This window comes from Coregonus clupeaformis, chromosome 35 (genome assembly GCF_020615455.1).
Source record: "Coregonus clupeaformis isolate EN_2021a chromosome 35, ASM2061545v1, whole genome shotgun sequence".
Lineage (NCBI taxonomy): Eukaryota > Metazoa > Chordata > Actinopteri > Salmoniformes > Salmonidae > Coregonus > Coregonus clupeaformis.
The window spans coordinates 13,840,424-13,860,400 of NC_059226.1; the positions used below are offsets into that span (position 1 = coordinate 13,840,424).

The 19,977-nt window shown below is 44.1% G+C and overlaps 3 protein-coding genes across 5 annotated transcripts; all 3 read right to left on the minus strand.

Moving 5' to 3' along the window:
* Positions 1-290: 290 nt before the first annotated feature.
* On the minus strand, positions 291-7,489 carry tspan4b (tetraspanin 4b). The gene is made up of 8 exons (XM_045210855.1): positions 6,955-7,489; positions 5,884-5,953; positions 4,621-4,812; positions 4,351-4,425; positions 3,925-4,020; positions 1,404-1,517; positions 943-1,026; positions 291-562 (listed from the first exon to the last, which is right to left on the minus strand). The coding sequence occupies exons 2-8, from the start codon at positions 5,950-5,952 to the stop codon at positions 494-496; spliced, it is 699 nt and encodes a 232-aa protein (XP_045066790.1). The 5' UTR covers position 5,953; positions 6,955-7,489; the 3' UTR covers positions 291-493.
* A 997-nt stretch (positions 7,490-8,486) lies between these two features.
* Positions 8,487-13,113, minus strand: LOC123482601 (mucin-5AC-like). 2 transcript variants are annotated; one of them, XM_045210858.1, is made up of 2 exons: positions 12,790-13,113; positions 8,487-10,573 (listed from the first exon to the last, which is right to left on the minus strand). In XM_045210858.1, exon 2 carries the CDS (start codon positions 10,043-10,045, stop codon positions 8,906-8,908), a length of 1,140 nt encoding a protein of 379 aa, XP_045066793.1. In that variant the 5' UTR covers positions 10,046-10,573; positions 12,790-13,113; the 3' UTR covers positions 8,487-8,905. The 2 variants fall into 2 exon arrangements, with proteins under 2 accessions (XP_045066793.1, XP_045066794.1); XM_045210859.1 differs by lacking the exon at positions 12,790-13,113 and adding an exon at positions 10,721-10,807.
* A 246-nt stretch (positions 13,114-13,359) lies between these two features.
* On the minus strand, positions 13,360-16,878 carry si:ch73-248e21.5 (A-agglutinin anchorage subunit). 2 transcript variants are annotated; one of them, XM_045210857.1, is made up of 2 exons: positions 16,470-16,878; positions 13,360-16,116 (listed from the first exon to the last, which is right to left on the minus strand). In XM_045210857.1, the coding sequence occupies exon 2, from the start codon at positions 16,112-16,114 to the stop codon at positions 14,453-14,455; it is 1,662 nt and encodes a 553-aa protein (XP_045066792.1). In that variant the 5' UTR covers positions 16,115-16,116; positions 16,470-16,878; the 3' UTR covers positions 13,360-14,452. The 2 variants fall into 2 exon arrangements, with proteins under 2 accessions (XP_045066792.1, XP_045066791.1); XM_045210856.1 differs by having other exon boundaries at positions 13,360-16,177.
* Between the last annotated feature and the right edge of the window lie 3,099 nt (positions 16,879-19,977).

Below are 19,977 nucleotides of genomic sequence, written 5' to 3' on the forward strand. Positions count from 1 at the left end.
AGTCATTGTTTTGGTTTGGGTTTCATTACTTGGTGTTATGACTGGAGATCATAATTTAATAGCATACTTTGAAAGTCCATTTATAATGATATGTGATCTATATTTCATTAGAATGATGAACCCTGTTGCAAGTCAATGACCTCTTCAGTTGTTTATTGGACTGAATAAGTATATGAAAGCTTACGCTTGTCTCAAAACTATAAGAGAAGTGAATTCATACCGACAACACCTCATACGCACAATATGGAAAACAAGTTTCAACTATTACCACATTCATAATCAGAGATTCGTACATTTGGTTAAGTGTATTTTACAAAATGTGCAAGTTCACAACAACTACCACTTCACATGCATACAAATGACAATGGATTTACATTTTATTTGCTTTGGTAAGGCTCACTTTTAAACATATAGGGAACGTTACATGAGCTTTCTGTGCCAGCTAGGGAGTCTCTCATTCAGCCTCTCCTGTCTGTGAAGGACCAGTCCCAGATCAATCCAGGTACTTCTCAGCACGGAGGATTTGGCAGTACATCAGGAGGGAGAAAATCAGGGCCAGGATCTGAAACGACAAGAGAATGTATTTGAGTTAGAAAAATGGTGACCTATATTTCACAAAACCATATAAAGTGAATTATTTGCCAGATAACTTTCCTAAATGTTTTAACTCAATGTTTTGAGCTCATATTTCTTAGTTTATTGAGCGAGCTCATATTTCTTAGTTCACTGAGAGCTCATATTTCTTAGTTTATTGAGTTTAGATATGGCACAACAGACTCAATATTCTCAATAACCCAGATTCAAGCTTTCTTTATAAACATGTAAGTTAAGTTCAATCTGGGTGTTTATCAAATTTAGTTGACAAACAATGATTCTGTTTGGTGGAATACAAGCCTGGCTTATTGAGATTCATTGATTGATCTATTAATATGTGGTAGTTACCTGGACAATGCCAATGCAGACTCCAAACACCAGGACAGAGAGAATGTTGTCCAGGAGCCACTGTCTGGCCTTCTGATAACATGGCTGAGAGAGGGAAGAGGAGGAGGAAACGACGGAAAGGGACGAGGACAAAGGGGAAGAGAAAAGGGCAAAGGAGCAGTAGAGGAGGGGGGAGGTGGGGGACAGAGAGGGAGATGGGGGTTGGGTAGGGGGGAGAAGAGTGGAGGACAGATGTGAGCGAGAAGGAGAGCAATAAAGAACGCAGTCGAGAAAATAAATTGTATTGTCACAGTCAGGGTCATTCTTTACATTCTTGTAAGTGTGAGCGCACACGCACATCTGGACTCTGTTAGCAAGACATGTAGGCAGCTGGGAAATGTCTTGTGCGCAGGCTGTTGAACCTCGACTCCCCTGACTCTCCCTCCTCCCCATCCCCCCCTACATTTGAAAAGTGGTCTGACCTCGATCCATCCTTCAACACATTGGTCCATCCCACCGGAGCAGCAGGAAAAGGGGAGCGTTCCGTTGATCACGAGGTACCAATCTGTTTTGTTGGTCACGCCACAGCACTTGAACTAAGAAACAAATAATGCATATTTGTTATTATCTCTGTTGGTCTCTGACTCGCTCTGTCAGATTGTTAGTTTGTTTGTTTGAAAATGTGTCCCTGAGCGTGTCCCTAAAAAATGTGTCCCTGGATCAGCAACTGCTCAGACTCACTGATACTGTGTGTACATGACGGAACTTTCTAGCCAATCAAGGATATTTAAAGGGATTGTGCCAGATGTTGGCCCTTATTCTACTTACGCAGAGTCAGATGAACTCATGGACACTTTATGTCTCTGTGTCCAGTATTAAGGAAGTTAGAGGTAGTTTCGGGAGCCAATGTCAACTAGTGTTCGCACAATGGCTGGAACAGCTACAGTAGCATGCTGACTCTGGTTAAGTAAGGTCCCTTTAAAGGGACAATCTGCAAGTGCTACATCCATTTTTGGACATATAAATGAATGATGTGTAGCCATTGATTCTTGAAGAATATAACTTATAAATGCCTCATGAGCTTAGTTCAACTGTCGTACCCCACCAGAACCACCCAATAAGCTTGTTTTACTCCAATGTTTGTAAACAAAGTAAAACAATGGATGGTCAGCTCCGAGGGGTATCCTACGAAGCAGGTTTGAGAAGTTTGGAGGTAACTTAGGTCAACTCTGAGTTCAACTAGGTATAACCGGTCAAACGAACGTGGCTCACCTTTTAGGCAGGTACATTTCTATGACAACAAATCCTTCAGAACTAACCAGCTCCGGGACAGGCTAACTCACGGCTAATTTGAGGAAGTCGACTGATTAAATATTTTATTTATTAAAAGTGTTTTATGTAAAAATGTTTGGTTGAAATATCACATTACACATTTAGTAATGACAGAACGCAACTTCACGAAATGTAACACTTTTGTATGACTTTATAAATTAATATTGATAGGAGTGGGAAAAAAGGAGTTTGTGCATTGATAAGCACACCAAAGACTGCATTAACAATAAGTAATAAAATAACGGCACTTCTAAAAGCCTATTTCACACTGCTGAATTTGCAAGATAACTATTCATTTTGATTTCGGCACAATTGAAAATGTGGCACTGACTCGCCCATGGATTGATGTTTCAGCATTGATCAATGAAGAGTTGGGTGTTCGACTAGCCATTTGCGTCATGCACGCGCAGTTACAAGCCTGCCAGAGTTAGTGGCAGCCGGATGAGCAATATCCACCATTGTAGTATGGATGAAGCTTGACCTGCAATGTGAAGCTAACTGAAGCTGGTTAGCTTTAGAAAACCCTGAGTAGATCTAGCGTGCTTCGTAGGACAACCCTCTGGCATCCATAGCTCTGTCTATGAATTTGAGAGTGGTTACGTTTCTCCAGCCCATCCTTCAGCTTTTTCCTGAAACAGGAGAGGGGACAGGGCCGGATTACCGAACGGGCATCCAGGGCACGTGCCCAACCCCCCTCAAAAACGTTTTTTATTTTTTATTTTGGGGGTTTTGGGGCCCCCCTGGAGGTCGGGGGGCCCCCAGATAGCATATGATAGCAAAATGTGTAGAATTGCAGAAAATTAGCTGTAAAACTGCACAATTTTCTCTCAGCCTCATGGCAAAATGTGAACAAAAGCATGAGATGGCCCACTGGGCACACACTGGTTGAATCAACGTTGTTTCCCTGTCATTTCAATGAAATTACGTTGAACCAACATGGCCAGTGGAGAGCTATAAAACAGCAACATTTTCTCTTAGCCTCAAGACAAAATGTGTAGAATAGCATTATAAAACTGCAAACGTTTCACTCTGCACCATGGCAAAATGTGTTGAAATGCAGGAAGTTAGCTGATTTCCAAAAATCAAAAACTGCGGATTGGCCCTTTAATGATCACTAAGGCCGGGATAGCCTACACCCGCATAGCTGGGATGCGTGCAGTACACAAAACGTAATAGAACGTGAAATTGAAAGGAAACTGTGCTGTACTGAATGACCAGATGAAAAACAGGGAGGGGTTGCTTGTGGATTTGACAGCTCTAATGCAGTTACACCTCTAACATCGCCAAAACAACTACTATGCAGAATTGAATTGGGCCCTTAACCTGTTGTAAACTGACAACAATGAACAAGCAGAGGGCAACAGCACAGTTCAATTGATTTGTGGACAATATAGATTTGGCAACCCAATTACATACACTGAGTATACCAAACATTAGGAACACCTTCCTAATAATGAGTTTCACCTGGATTCCCCTGGTCAGTCTATGTCATGGAAAGAGCCTGTGTTCTTAATGTTTTGTGTACTCAGTGTAAGTTCTTACTATCACCGTCAGTCAGTTTAAGTGATTTATCACTAAATCCACTAAACATACACGGAACAGACACAGGGACCATATAAGGTGACAGACTAGGGATTGGTGGGTTTCCCCTAACCCCCATCCCCCCTCTACCATTTTCTGCACATTGTCCCATGACTTCTTCAGTCCTTCGTCTGTCAAGTAATCCTTCATCCCCTCCTTTAACTCATCCTGCGCTTTTGTGTCCAGCTGAAAGAAGGGATGGAGAGGGAGAGAGAAAGAGAGAGAGAAGGATGTGAAGTGTGGGCCTTGATATAGTTGCAGCATATGAGACAGATGTAGTGGATAATGTAGATGTACAGAAGACTTCTAGAATGTAGATGACTGTATCACCTCTTTGTCTTCTGCCTCAACCTCTGTGTCGGTATATCGTTTTTTACACTGGTTGTTCATTTAGTTATAATATAGTGGTAAAACTTTACTAATGACCCCCTTTTGGGGTTGTTAAACATTAGTGGGTGAAACTGGATCTTTGTGAGTGGCGAGGAGGGTTGTAGATGGATGGTAGACTGGACTCACCTCGTTGTGAAAGATATGGAGGACCAGGGTTAGAGTCACCTCTGTCAAGACTAGGAGCAAAAGGATTACAAAGAACTGTGGGGAGGGAGGGAGGGAGAGAGGGGGATGGGAAAGACAGAGAGATGGGAGAGAGGGATGGGTTAGAAGAGATATTTCATCCTTTGGACCTGTGCGTGTGTATGTGGTTTTGTGTGTTGTGGTGAGTTGACTTGTAAAGGTATTTAACATGGTTGAGGTTGACCCATGTTTTGTGATGTCATGGGGACTCACCGTCATCAGCAGGCAACGCTGCTCCTTCAGGGCGCCAAGGCAACCCAGGAAGCCTGTCACCATGGTGACGCCCCCAGCGACCAGAAGTAGGTTTGCTGCGGAGAGTGAGGGAAAAGACAGCGGGAGGGAGGAGAACTCGGACTGGGTGAATGATAGCCACACTCCCACTCCAAACAGGCCACACCCTCCCAGCTACAGAGGAGACAGGAGACACAAAAGGTGACTTAGGGTGAATCCCAATACGTAAAGTGGTAGTTCATTCCAAAATCAAAGTTTGACCCATGTTTTCAGTCCTCAAAAGTAATCTATTTGTCGGACAAACTTATATTTTCGAGTGAACTGTCAGAAATAGTTGCCTCCATAGTTAGAAGGACATAGGAAAGGTACCAAGTTATGACTGGTCCCAGATCTGTATGTGTTTACATGTGTAAAAGCACTTACAGATGGGACCAGGCTACCCTGTGTTATAAAAAGCTAAAACAGAGCGAAATCATCAATGCTGCCTGCTTGACCTACATAAGTAGAGATTTGGCAGGAGTCTTACTGTTGAGCGTGTCTCCATATGTTCCTACCAACTAACATATGTCCAGAGTTATTGTAGTGTAGTTTTATGTCTTGGTGGCGCCAACCAGAGGCTTTATCATGTGTTTTTCCACTTTGTGACCCTTTAAAAAAATGTTTTACTCCATGGCCCGTTATGACATCTAATTCAGAGTTTGTATCTAATTCCTAGTGTTGTTAGCCAATACTGTAAATGACATGTGGTGCATGGTGAACTTGTTCCCCAGCCTAAGGTCGTATTCACGTTTATCTGGAATCACAAATATATTAATTTGGGAGACAAATAAAGAGACCAAACTTCACCATAAAAGACACAGGACCACAGAAAAACCAGTACAAAACTAGAACAAGGCCAGAGTGGAATCAGACTAGTTTAAGACCAGAATTTACAATCTCTTATGTTATGTAAGTATGTAGAATGGAATAGACCAAAACAGACCAGCACTGAGCCAGAACAGGACAAGCAGAGAGCTAGAATAACACCGTAATAGAACCACACAAACAGGACTAGACAAAGACCAGAAACAGATCAGAACTGGAATTGGAGCTTAAAAGCCCAATCTGTGATTTCAATAGCCTGACCCTCCCACTTTGTTTGGTAAGCTATATTCTTCAAGATTCAATCAATGGGTGTACCGTACTGTATGTAATTAATTTAAATGACTGAGGCATACCAAAGGACAGAGATGTAAAGGTACTGACCCAGAAGATGAGGTTGAAGACGAACATGAGGTATTTCACGCAGCACAGGCACCTCCGAGAGGCTGACATCCTGACAGAGAGAGAACAAAGTATTCGATATACTAATATCAAGTTCAAGCTAATTCGGTTATAACAAGTTCAAGACAAGACTTGAGAAGTTTAATCTACTTAATTCTACTCAAGTATACCTTGGGCATACAGCACATTCGAGGTGTGGTTGTGGTGGCAGATGGTTTTGTATATTGTGGTTAGTTTACTTGTAAAGGTATTTATATGGTGTGTCTGTGGTTAGTTGTGTGTGTGTGTGTGTGTGTGTGTGTGGGGGGGTTGTAGTGTTCTTAGCCAGCCAGTACAGTGTGTATGGTGGACTTGTTCCCTAGCCTGTGTTCCGGAGGGGGTCTAATAAGTCACACAGTCACTGTGGTGGAATCTAGTGACCTGTTCCACACACAGGAAGTCAGCTTGTCGGAGCGGACAGGAAGGAACCTCCCTTCTCCTGCTGGACTGCTAATTGTGTGTGTGTGTGTGCGTGCTAATTGAACTCATGTGGGGCGGTCGTGGAAGGTTACCATGACCAGCCACAGACAGGATAAACATGACTCATAACACGACTGGAAGTAGAGCTCATTCTAAAGGCATGCTGATGCCAGAGGGCAGAATAGTGTGGTAGAATAGACTTCAAAATACTTAGAACAGAATGAAACAGAGGAGTGCTTCTTTTGTTAATAGATGTACAATAAGAGGCGGTCTTTCAAAATGGGGAACAATTCTTGATCAAGAAAAACGACATTGATGTTAGTAGTGTGAACAATGCAAATGCATTTTACTTGTTCAACACTTAGAATGGACATAACTGGAGGCAGACCTACTGAAGAAGAAAATAACTACTTTGGCTTAAGTTCTGATGTAAATTATATGAAATATAAATTAGCCTCAGTCTTACACAACCAATTTATCATTAATCAATATGTGCCATTACTAGGATTCATGCACACAGACAAGGCATATCAGCAATGGCTAAGACCTTTAACATATGTGTGTGTGTGTGTATGTTAATGAAGCCTACTGTACCTGTCTGACGGTTGGCTCACAGGCTTGATAGACAGACAAATGAGTAGAAGAATTCCAGACTAGGGGACTCCTCTTTTGTTCTCTTGACTCTTCTCCTTTGGCGAGTTGATTTAATTTCAATAACAGATGCTTTGTTCTGTTTTGAACGGTCCTCCAGATTAGAAAGCTACATTTGAGTTTTACCTCTTTGTCATCCTCCCCTCTTGGTATGGATTGTTCTTATGATAGAATTCCAGTTTCTTTCTTTCTTTCTTTTTTCTCTCTTTCGTTTCCTCTGTTCCTTTCTCTCTGTCCACTGTAGAATTCTTGTCAACTTTTAGATAAACTCTGTCCTCCCGTAAATCTCTAGCTCAGTTGATACGTTTAATAAGTCTATCCCTACATCTAGAGTTTGTTCATCCTTTCTGCCTCTGACTCTTCTATCTTTTCTATTACAATAGTTATCTTTCTTTCTCTCCCTTGCTCTCTCTACTTTCCAATAACTTCCAGATGTGACTGTTGTTGCCACTCTTATTTCTCTCTCTCTCTCTCTCTCTCTCTCTCTCTCTCTCTCTCTCTCTCTTGCTCTCCCTCCTCCCCTCATAATTTTTTGCCGTTCCTCCTCCACCGCTCCTTCCTCCTCCTCATCCCGTCCCCTTACTCACCACATATCTCTCTCTATCCCTCTCTCTCTCTCTCTCTCTCTCTCTCTCTCTCTCTCTCTCTCTCTCTCTCTCTCTCTCTCTAAGAAACATTCTCTGTAAGATTATCCTATTCAGCAGAGCAGAGAGACATTTCAGGCATTTGTTTGCCATAGTTGTAGATTTTTTCTCTTCTATTTCCTCTGATTCTGTTGTATACACCCCCCTCCCCCCTCCCCCTCCCCCAACACACACACACACGCACTTCCTCCCCTTCCTGAACATTTGGTCGAGGGAGGTTGAGGGGTGTAGTGGAGTTTTGACCAGGATAAAATTGAACATTTGGCTTACACACATAACATTTCCTACCAAAGACATTGCCTTTACAGTGATCAATCTTAGTAAAAGCGGTTGTTGTATCTCTAGATTTCATGTGTGATCACATCAGAGGGTTTTCCCTGACTTCGTTTTTTGACTGAAAAACTGTGTTTGATCTCTGCTTGAGGTACCTGTTGTTTTTCTGCTAGATGTTTGCAACAGATGCAACTGAGAAAAAGCAGGCCAGTAGAACAGAAGACCTGTGTGTCACCACGCTCTTTACTGCAGGTCACATAGTTTAACTGTTCTCTGATCATAAAGATAGGGAAAGGGCACGACCTAGTGGCCATAATCAGCAACACATATCAAATCAAGTAAACAAAGCCTAAACTATGGGACAAATCCTAACTTCCACTGAAGTTGAATATTCACTTAATCATGCATTGATGTCAATGGGAGACTAAGTGAAAATTCGACTTAGTAGAAGTTAAGATTCACCCCTATGAATTGAGTGCTATTGATTCAAGCAGTTCCAGAAATAAAGTGAATTTGAAGACTGCAAATTGTTAAGCAAAAAGTATTCATTCAGTCACGTTCAACAACTTCATTCTAGAACATGCTCTCTGCACATCCTAAAACTTTATTAAACAAAAAAACGATTAAGAAAAAGCACCACACAAAATACAACGGGTAAAACCATGTTATGTTGACAGAACATACATACAATGTCAAAGGCCTTTTCAGTAGTACAAAAATATCAAACACTTTTACAATTATCACCTAGAAAAACCTTCCTGGAACACTGTTCTATTTTTAAACTGCAGTGGTTAGACAGTATGCAGCTCCTCCATTCTGCTCCCCTCTCTCACTCTCATTTTATTTCTGTCCATTCCCTTCTCCCTTCTCCCCTCTCCATTTCTTTTTCACTTTCCCCCTCTCCGTTGCCCCCCTCCTCTCTTTTTCTCAGAGTTAGATTTTGAGAGTGAAGGAGCAGCTATCCTCTCTAGCCCCTCCTACACTCCCTCATCAATGTACAGCAGAGGCTCCTCCTCCTCCCATTTCTCCACCTCCTTGCTCCCAGCCACTCCTACTCCCCCATCAGGCCCACCCCTCTCTTCCTCAGTCTCTTTGGCTATGAATGTGCTCAGCACCACATCCGTTCCAGCCCCCTCTGTCTTGTTGTCCTCTGGGCTCCCTCCCTCCTCCCCGCCCTCACCCTCCTCCCTGTCCCCGCCCCCTAACTTCACTGGCCCAGCCCAGGCGTCTTCCTCCGCCCCTTTCTTCCGCTTGGAACTCGTCCCGTTCCGGAAGCTGGACTCAAAGTTCACGGTGCGGCTCTGCTTCTTTCGTCTGACGATCAGACATACGCAGTAGACTATGCCGGTGCATATAACCCCAACCAGGAGAGCAACGATGATGACCCAGAACAAGTTGGGCTGACCTGGCTCCACCACGACCTCGGCCACTGTAGAGTCTGGATCTGTGGAGGTGGAGGTGTGGGTGGTAGTGGGGGTCGTGGCATGGCCGGGAGCGGCGTTGACCGATGGGGAGGCAGGTGCAGTGGTAAGTCCCTCTGTGTGGCTGGCAGTACTCTCTGAGGCAGTGTGGATAGGTTCAGGTGTAGGAGAGGAGTCCTCTGTCAGACGAGGGGTGGTGTGGAGTGGCCAGACTGGGATAACAGAAGTCAGGTGGTCCTGGGAAGTGGTTGGGAGATAAGAGGCGGTCATCAGGACGTCTTGGGAGAGTGTGGGTTTAGGGCCAGGCGGAGTGGTCGTATCTACAGGCCCTTCAGTGGTCACATGGGAAGGTGTCATCGTCTCAGCCTCTGAAGTAGAATTTGGAGGTCTCACCTGACCGGTGGTGGTCTCAGGGTCTGTTATTACCATAGTGATGGGATCAGTGGTATGTACTGGAACAGAAGTTACTGGGGTGATGATTTCAGTGGCGGGCTGTGCCGTGGCGACGACCGAATGAAAAGTCATTGTCTCGATGGTGGTCTCAGGTGTAGAGGCTGCAATCGTGACGTCCTCAGTAGTAGGTGCTGCCATGGTGACATTCTCAGGTACGGTGACGGTGACATTATCTTGGGCAGGGAGACTGGGCAGAGAAAGGGAGAGGAGCAGAGCCCCGAGCATCAGCCGTATCCGCTCCATACTGGGCAAGAACTGAGAGGGGTCACAGAGGTCAACCGTCCCTGAAGGGTTTTGCTGATCTCTCTCAGATTACGTTTGTCTTCCTCTCTCTGAGGTGAGTCAGCGACAGCGTTGTGGCTTGAAAGGTATTGGAAGTTTGTTTTACAAGACTAGAGCAGAAAAATGTACATTCTAGAATCCGTCATCAGCCACCGGGGTTCTTGGTTTGACTACGATTGAGTGTCAGGCTTTGATCTTCACTGCTCTCGGAATTTCCCTTTCGTTCAGGCCTTGCTCTTGTTAATGCTCTTGTTAATAATCGATGGTTTGACTTTGTTCTCTTGCTGTCTGTCCTGGTTGCTGGGCTTGTGGTTCACTAGGCTGTACTTGGGTGCAAATAGGCCGGAAAGACACAACCCTTCTCTTCCTCTCTCGTCCTTCCGCTTTCCTCCTCCCCTGCACGCCACTCTACTTTTCTGTATATCAGCTGTCTATTTCAAGTGCAGCGTGAGAGATTGCAGCAACGGTGAACCCAAAAAAGCATGAGACCTATAGAGAAAAGGACAGATTGTAGGGTAAAGGAAGAAATGGAAGACGGAATGGAGAGGTTATTTTATGCGTACATTCCCACACGTACTCCTCACAGCATCCACTGTCTGGACCGCTGTAGATGTAAAATGCTTGCTTAGTACACACCTGAAAATTATTGACGTTACCAACACTACTTCTTCTTGTTTATTCTTGTCCACGATGTCACCATCCATTTGACTGTTATTTATAATATAATTGTGGGGGGGTCTAAAAGTAAGTTGGCCTGTCTTAAAAATAATAATAAAAAAGAAAATGATATTAGATGAAGACTCAAAGACCGATTGATTAAAAAAAACGTATTTAAAGAAAATAGCATTTAAAAATGCATTTAAAAATAATTATGAAGCGATACATTTGGAGGTCCCTCTTACTACAAGAGCATGTCAGTACATTTAACACAAGCCTATGAAAGTACATCTGATTGTATTTTCGAAAGATCTCTCCCTCCTTTTTCTTGCCTCCTCAAACAGTCACCGTCACAAAGCCATAATCTGTCTATTATTATCCAGATCAGTTTAGATCAGACATACAGTTGAAGTCGGAAGTTTATAATGAGGTTGGAGTCATTATAACTCGTTTTTCAACCACTCCACAAATTTCTTGTTAACAAACTATAGTTTTGGCAAGTCGGTTAGGACATCTACTTTGAGCATGACACAAGTAATTTTTCCAACAATTGTTTACACACAGATTATTTCACTTATAATTCACTGTATCACAATTCCAGTGGGTCAGAAGTTTACATACACTAAGTTGACTGTGCCTTTAAACAGCTTGAAAGATTCCAGAAAATATTGTCATGGCTTTAGAAGCTTCTGATAGGCTAATTTACATAATTTGAGTCAATTGGAGGTGTCCCTGTGGATGTATTTCAAGGCCTACCTTCAAACTCAGTGCCTGTTTGCTTGACATCCTGGGAAAATAAATAAAAATCAGCCAAGACCTCAGAATTTTTTTTTGTAAACCTCCACAAGTCTGGTTCATCCTTGGGAGCAATTTCCAAACGCCTGAAGGTACCACGTTCATCTGTACAAACAATAGTATGCAAGTATAAACACCATGGGACAACGCAGCCGTCATCCCGCTCAGGAAGGAGACACGTTCTGTCTCTTAGAGATTAATGTACTTTGGTGCGAAAAGTGCAAATCAATCCCAGAACAACAGCAAAGGACCTTGTGAAGATGCTGGAGGAAACAGGTACAAAAGTATCTATATCCACAGTAAAACGAATCCTATATCGACATAACCTGAAAGGCCGCTCAGCAAGGAAGAAGCCACTGCTCCAAAACCGCCATAAAAAAGCCAGACTACGGTTTGTAACTGCACATGGGGACAAAGATGGTACTTTTTGGAGAAATGTCCTCTGGTCTGATGAAACAAAAATAGAACTGTTTGGCCATAATGACCATCTTTATATTTGGAGGAAAAAGGGGGATGCTAGCAAGCCGAAGAACACCATCCCAACCATGAAGCACGGGGGTGGCAGCATCATGCTGTGGGGGTGCTTTGCTGCAGGAGGGACTGGTGCACTTCACAAAATAGATGGCATCATGAGGAAGGAAAATTATGTGGATATATTGAAGCAACATCTCAAGACATCAGTCAGGAAGTTAAAGCTTGGTCGCAAATGGGTCTTCCAAATGGACAATGACCCCAAGCATACTTCCACAGTTGTAGCAAAATGGCTTAAGGACAACAAAGTCAAGGTATTGGAGGGGCCATCACAAAGCCTTGACCTCAATCCTATAGAAAATGTGTGGGCAGAACTGAAAAAGCATGTGCGAGCAAGGAGGCCTACAAACCTGACTCAGTTACACCAGCTCTGTCAGGAGGAATGGGCCAAAATTCACCCAACTTATTGTGGAAGGCTACCCGAAACGTTTGACCCAAGTTAAACAATTTAAAGGCAATGCTACCAAATACGAATTGAGTGTACGTAAACTTCTGACCCACTAGGAATGTGATGAAAGAAATAAAAGCTGAAATAAATCATTCTCTCTACTATTATTCTGACATTTCACATTCTTAAAATAAAGTGGTGAACCTAACTGACCTAAGACAGGGAATTTTTACTAGGGTTAAATGTCAGGAATTGTGAAAAACTGAGTTTAAATGTATTTGGCTAAGGTGTATGTAATGTGTGTCATTTGATTATATTTTTTAATCTTACTTACCGACATGTTGCTTGGAGAAAACGATTGGGTTGAAATTATGAATCCACCTTAAAGGCACAGGCTTTAACTCCTGTACTGTGTGGATGACGTCTCGTGCACTAGTACATATACGAAACACCTTTCTCTCACTCTCGTCCTCCGTCCCTCCCTCCCTCCTGTTAACTCCCTTCTTTCTCTCCCCCCTCCCTTTCTCTCTCTATCTCTATCTCTTCCCCTCAGAGCATCAAATTATTTGTAAAACAGTTTCGGTAACTGCAAAAGAGAGATAGGTGGGGTTGGAGAGATGCCAACTAACTAAAGAGTAGCTTCAGTTTGTTTATTGCGTCATGTGCTTATTTTATCGAGGAAAAAGGAGAAGTTGGCCCTACAAAGAGAAGAAGCTGCGTGTGTTGAAATGTTTGAGCCAGGGTGTGTTTGCACGCCTACACACTGGCCTACTTGGATGTGTTTGTGGTTGACGGTGTGTGCACATGTGTATGTGTGTGTGTTTGTGTTTGTGTGTGCGTGTGTGTGGGGCGGGCAGTCAAAGGGCGTAGGTTGTCAAAACGTGAGAATTCATAGTAGAGAGAGTATGATGAAAATACCATTTTATTATGTCTCTCACGTCTTGGGACATTATATGTCAAACTTCAGCTGGTCAGGTGTTAAATTCTACAAGGATAGATTTTCTACTGTACAGTTATACAGTATTGATCAAATGGCCCGATCCACTATCAATTATGAGGTAGGCCTATAGTCTATTCCTGATAAGTTACTATGTTCACATGCACAGCAATATTCCGTTATTATTTGGGATACTCAAGTATTCCGTTTTTTAGTTGACGAATATAAACATCATATCCCGTTCACAATAACCCGAATAAGCTTGTGTCCCGGTTATGAGAAACCCAGTTAACATGCCTGGGATATACTGATCATAGACAGGATACTGTGGCATTATTCCGTTTACTGTTGTTTTACATGGTTTGTACAGGCTCAGTTTCGCATAGTATCATGGATAAACATAGGAATATTCTGTTTATACAGGGATACTAGTACGCGGGATATCAAAGGTGTCTTTAAACAGTTTATCTCAAATAAGACCTTAACTAGGATATAACTAATTCCTGGAATACTTTGTGCATGTAAACGTGGTCAGTCAGATAAATTAAGCTAAGTTGTTTACGCCCAGTGCAGTTCACCAATCCTTTTTATTTGACTAGCTCCTAATAACAGTGCATGTACAGTATTAGGAGTCAACAGTATTTGTGTCAGTGTGTTTGTAGAAATGGCACCTTTCGCCTCATTGCGGTCTGACACACGATGATGATATGACTCTAAGAAGGTCTGAATTGTCTTAAAATGGGAACTCTCTTTTCAAGTGTTCTTTCCAGTTAGACATGTTGTTCTAATCTCTCTCTCCATTCCTCTCTCTCTTTCTCTCTCTCTGTCCACTTCTTTCTCTCTGATCAGACCCAGGCCTAATCTGTCTTTCAGTAGACTTATCTAGATCTTATACTTTTGTTACAGCCAAAAAAACATACAGATTATGAATTTATACTGTAAATGTTTAAACTCTGTCAGGATTACAGTGTTCAAATCTACCATGGAATTGTTAAAATAATGATGAATATTTCTCTCCAAAGTAATTCCAGGTAAATTGTAGTACTGTAGTACAAAAAAACTAAATAATATGCATCTCCAACAATGTTTGGTCTTTAGTTTCTTCTGGTATCGCTCTTCCATTTGTATACCAGAAATCTGTGATGTCCTCCAGTGTCACTTTGGGTTGAGTCCACAGGTTGTCACACTCTCTCCCTTTCTGCCTCTGCTGCTCCCTCCTCTCCCTCTCCTTCACCCTGTCCCTCTCTCTCTCCCTCCCTCTCTCGCTCCGTTTGTGGTCAGGTCCCATGGTGGAGCCGTTGGCGTACCAGAATTCCACCCTCTCCTCCACCGATGACATCTGGTCAACCCACAGGTTCTCCAGATCCACCCCTGACACCTTCTCTCCTCCTCTCCTCACTCTCCTTTCCCTCACTCTCTGGACTGACAAACGCACCCACAGGAAGACAGTGAGACCAAGGAAGACCAAAGCAGTCAATCCCAGAGCCCACAGAACAATGAAACATACCAGTCTAGTAGAGCCAGGAAGCAACGATGGGGACCTTTCATCTGCCTCTCCGCACTCAGGACGAGCATGCACAGTGTTTTCAGTTGTGTTGTTCAGCCTGTTGTCATAGCCTGAGATTGTGTGGTTGTGTCTGAGTGAATGAGTATGAGTTTTCTTATTCAAAAGTACTGTTGTGTTACGATTATTAGAGGTTGTGGTATTACTGTATGAAAGTGTGATTGTGTAGTTGTCTGTGACATTATCTGTAAATGTGTTTGCATTGGGATATGGAGTTGTGCTATTGTCAGCATGGGGGATTGAAACTGTGGCTGTGGTGTGGTCCTTGTTGTCCATAGACTGGCTCGTGTCGTCAGGTTGTGTTTTGTAGCCAGTAGCCCTGTAAGTCACGGTAATGTGCTCATACAAACCAGGAAGTGTGAATGTGTACGTGGGTGAAACCGTTGTTGTTGTTGTTGTGACGCTGTTGGCCTTACTTTGTTTACCTCTGTTCAAACCTGTCACTCTATTAGTTGGGGTGTTTGTGAAGAAGTCTCTCTGTGTTGTGTAGTAATCTCCTGATGCAGTATCTACACTTGCCATCTCTAGTCCTTGTGTAGCAGTGTGCTGGTCTGCTGCTTGTGACCTGTCTAAATGTGGCTTCGCTAGCCTGGAGTCATTACTGGTGTCAGCAGCCCATGTCTCTATGGAATTTGGTGTGTTAAATTCTCTGGCTGTTTCAGTGGTGCTGCTGTCATGATACTCAGTCCCTTCCTCCCCGGGGAGAGTGGTGGTGCTGGGGTGGTCAGTTGTGGGTGAGGCTGTGTGTCCGCTGAAGGGTAGAGTCTCATGGTGAATGTAGCTTTCTGTTTCCCTCCTCAAAACTCCTGCAGTTGTGTGCCTGTTGCTCTTCTGTCCGTCTGTGGTGACGTAAGTGGCAGTTCCTGTTCTGAGAATGCCTCTTCCTTGAGTCGTTCTGCTTGAGTTGTTGACAGCTGCTAAGCTAGCGCTTTTCTTCACTTGTGTGTTGAACGTGCCACTAGTCCTACCAGGGTGGTTTTCAGTTGTGGAGAGTGGAAGCTTCAGGGGGTCTGACGTTGTAGTGCGGATCCTAAGGTCTAGAGATGTTGTTGTGATTTCAGTGGCGCTCGGTGAAACCGCAGTGGTGGAATGGAGGACAGGAGTGGCGAGGAGGCGAGGAAGGCACATGGCGAGGGAAATCAGAGTGACTCTCATCATGTCTGTGTGCGAGAAAGAGAGGGACAGAGAACGATAGAAATAGTGGGCGAGAGAGAGAGAGTACTAGAGAGAGGGAGAGAGAAAGAGAATGAGAAAAAAAGAAAGAGAGAGAGCGAGAGAAAATGAGAGAGAGGCATCCAGCTAATCAGATGACTTTGTTCTGCTTGTAGTACTGTAGCACACGTTTGAACACTCTCCCACTGCTTCCCAATGTCACTCAGTCTCATACTCAGTAAGCTGTCAGTTCTCAATGGAAAAGTTGGACATCTAGCGATTCCACACAATTGGAGACCAATAACTCTGCCCAACATGGATAATAAAAGATCTATGCAAATAAACAGAAAAGTACACGTACCTAATTGCCCAGCTATCTCATCTCACTGCCTCTTCCCCTTTACCCGTGACTTCCACTTCTGCGGCGCCTCTCGTCATCGCACCCTGCCCTATGGCCCCATGGGATTCCTCAAACCACAAGCCACCCACTCTAAGTTGACATGAGGAAACTGTCCGTTTGATTACCATGGCAACAGAGCTATAAGGTGCAGGTTGGAGGGTGAGCAGGATGTGGTATGACATGGCCCCGCCTCCATCCTCCATGGCTCAGTCCCCTCAGATGGCAGTTTGGAATAAAAACATGAGCTACACCCCGCTTCCTGTTGACTAAACTTCATTTCACAGGTTGCAGATTCAAAGAGTGATAAATGGACGTTGGACAAGAAAAGAGACAGATAGTATTCAAGTCCATCATTCTCGTTTTTTGCCATTGAGGTCAACAGTGATGTCAAACACTTTACTCATAATGTGAAGTGATTTAAACCTACTGATTATTCATAATGCCTGCTTAACAAATAAATGATCCAGTACACATTATGGGAATCTTTTAACACCATCATGGTCATCTGTAAAACTATTTTCCATAGATGATGAATGTATAAACATACAGAATGTCGTAAATTACATTGTTTGAACAAACAGTAAAAAGAAACTGCTTCCCTCTAAAGCTCTCAGTCGATCACGTCCTTTTCTCTCCCTTTCATCTTATTCCTCTTTTCTATCATTTCAACTCTCCTACTCTCCCTCTATTGTTTTTCCCTCCTGTAGCCACTGTGTCCGTATTTAATTAGGGATTGGCTCAGATTACCGACCTGAGATTGACCTAATCTGTTTGAGTCACTGACACTGAGGGTGTGCGAGGTATGGATTATCACACAAATTCACTGGCTCTGTACACCGGGTGAGAAGGACAACCATCCTATCCCATCAAGCCACACAGACAGTGTAGAAAGAGAGCCATGCAGACCAGTGTATTGTGGAATAAAGAGGAATTGGCAAAGACCTGTCAGTGAGAGCAGGCCAAATGGAGAACGAGGGAGAAGGAACCACGCCAGAGAGTAGAGAAGAAGAGGAGGAGGATGAAGATGAGGAGGAGAAAGAGACGGAGTCGAGGACAGAACGACGGGGCATGGAGGAGTGGAACGGGTTCATCTCAGGAGGAGAGAAGGCGGTAGAGCATGAGGAGGTGGCTGAACTTAGGCCTGGGGACAGCATGACTCCTAAGCATGTCCTGAGACTGTCCAGATACACCCAGGGTGAGTCTCTCTGGGTAGCAGCTGCCCTTAGGCACATATCTAGGATCAGTCTACCCTCCCCAACTCCTAATATTAACCAGAGAAAAGACTGACTTTAGATCATGGTCACCTTAGTTTAGAATCCCTGTTTGGGTGTGTGTGCGTGTGACACTGAGTTCGGGATTTGAAGCTCAGCAAGGGGCGCTGTGATCCCAATGATACAAATTAAACCTCAAAATGTTAACATGTGATACCATGAAACTACACATGACAACATTTGAAAGTTTTTCACGTGAAAATTGAATTTTCACTTTCACATATTAACGTTTTTCATATGTTAAAATACAATTCCACATGTGAGAGTTAGATGTGAAAGTTCCCTTTCAGTCGGTCACTCGGTATTACATACTATGGGGAGTCAACAACCAAACAATGGCTACGAGATTCGGCTCCAACTTAGGTGTCTGTTAGTGGGGAGAGAGTACTCGTCCCCCTAGATCCCTCAAACTCAACTCTGGACCTCAATCCCAGTTCCACTGCATTTTTCATTGTTCACTTCAAATCAGGGACTGATTTAGACCTGGGACACCAGGTGGGTGCAATTAGTTATCAGGCAGAACAGAAAACCAGCAGGCTCCGGACCTCGTTGGGTAAGAGTTGAATACCCCTTCCCTAGATGTTGCGAGTTTTGGGTCGGTTTTTGTGTTTGCTAAAAGTGAACTACATTCTGCTCTGCTTGTATAGCTAGTGTTTCCTTGCTTGAGTAAGATTGCCAGTGGTAAGAGTAAGTTTGAACCTCCGACCGTTCCCTAGGGCATGTGTCCTGTTGCCTGGGGTGAAAACACGCTCAGGAGGCCTTGGCTTGGACCAGTTTATGCGACCATTGTCTCCGGCTGGGTTCAACTTCCATTGGGAGTCGGGCTAACTTTGTGAGGAAGATTGGTGGGCGGAGTCGATAGGGGTGTCATCCTACCTAGCATGGTGCTTCCGAATAAACAGTGCCGGTTCTCAGCATTCCAGAGAGGGACAGGCGTAGGTATTTGGAAGAGTCGGTTTTGCCAACAAGGTTGTTTGGCTAATGGCCCTCCTCACCAAGCATTTACTGTGCCAACAGTGCTCCCAAGTGGCTCGGTCAATGGGGGCAAGTTACTGGTTACTGAGGTATCTGAACCCGGTGTGGGTCGGCTATCAGAACGCACAGATCCTTCCCCACGTTCAGACACACGGTTGTCAAGAGTGGTGGATATGAAAACAAGCATGACAGAAAATATATATTCTAGTCCTCAGGGTGGTGCTCTGCCCCTTCAGGAGATAATGTATGGGAGACTGGCAGCGTGCTCCATACAGTGGCGGGCATGCGCAGTTTCACCATGGGTGATGAGGACGGTGATTACATTTACATTTATAGTCATTTAGCAGACGCTCTTATCCAGAGCGACTTACAGGAGCAATTAGGGTTAAGTGCCTTGCTCAAGGGCACATCGACAGATTTTTCACCTAGTCGGCTTAGGGATTAGAACCAGCGACCTTTTGGTTACTGGCACAACGCTCTTAACCACTAAGCTACCTGCCGCCCCATGTGATGAGGGGGTATGGTCTGCAGTTCGCTGTGTGTCCTCCTTTTTGTGGCATCATTACGTCAATGGTCTCTGAGGTCCTAGTGCCTGTCTTGAGAGAGGAGCCTCTCCTTCAAAAGCAGGCTGTTCAGGTGGTCCTTGTGTCACAAGTACAGAGTGGTTGGTACTGCCGGTACTTCTTAGTTCCCAAGAGCGATGGAACGTTGCATCCCATCCTGGACTTGCGCGTTTTAAACAAGCACCTCAAGGTTGCAAGATCAAAATGCTCACTCTTTGCTGGCTATTGCAGCAGGTGCGTCCCAGTGTTTGGTTCATGTCCATGGATCTGAAGGATGCATATTTTGCTATAGATCCTCCCCAACTCCCTATTGCCCGCACCTTTTCTATGGTGGTGGAGGCGGCTTTGACCCCGGTGCGGTGCCAGGGGATCAGAGTATTGGCTTATCTGGACAATTGGCTGGTCATAGTGGAGTCGAGGGAACAGGTGGAGTGCCACACTGCCACGCTGGTTTCCCATATTCAGTCTCTGGGATTCATTGTGAATCACAAGAAAAGTTGTTTGACTCCGGCTCAGCGCATTCAGTTTCTGGCCAGATTTCTCAACATGGGTACGGATCTACTTTCCAAGGGAGGGGGTCCTATCTCTACAGAGAAGAGACTGCACCCCTCGGTGGTGGCCCAGATATGGGACCGGTTCGGCAGGGCCGATATAGATTTA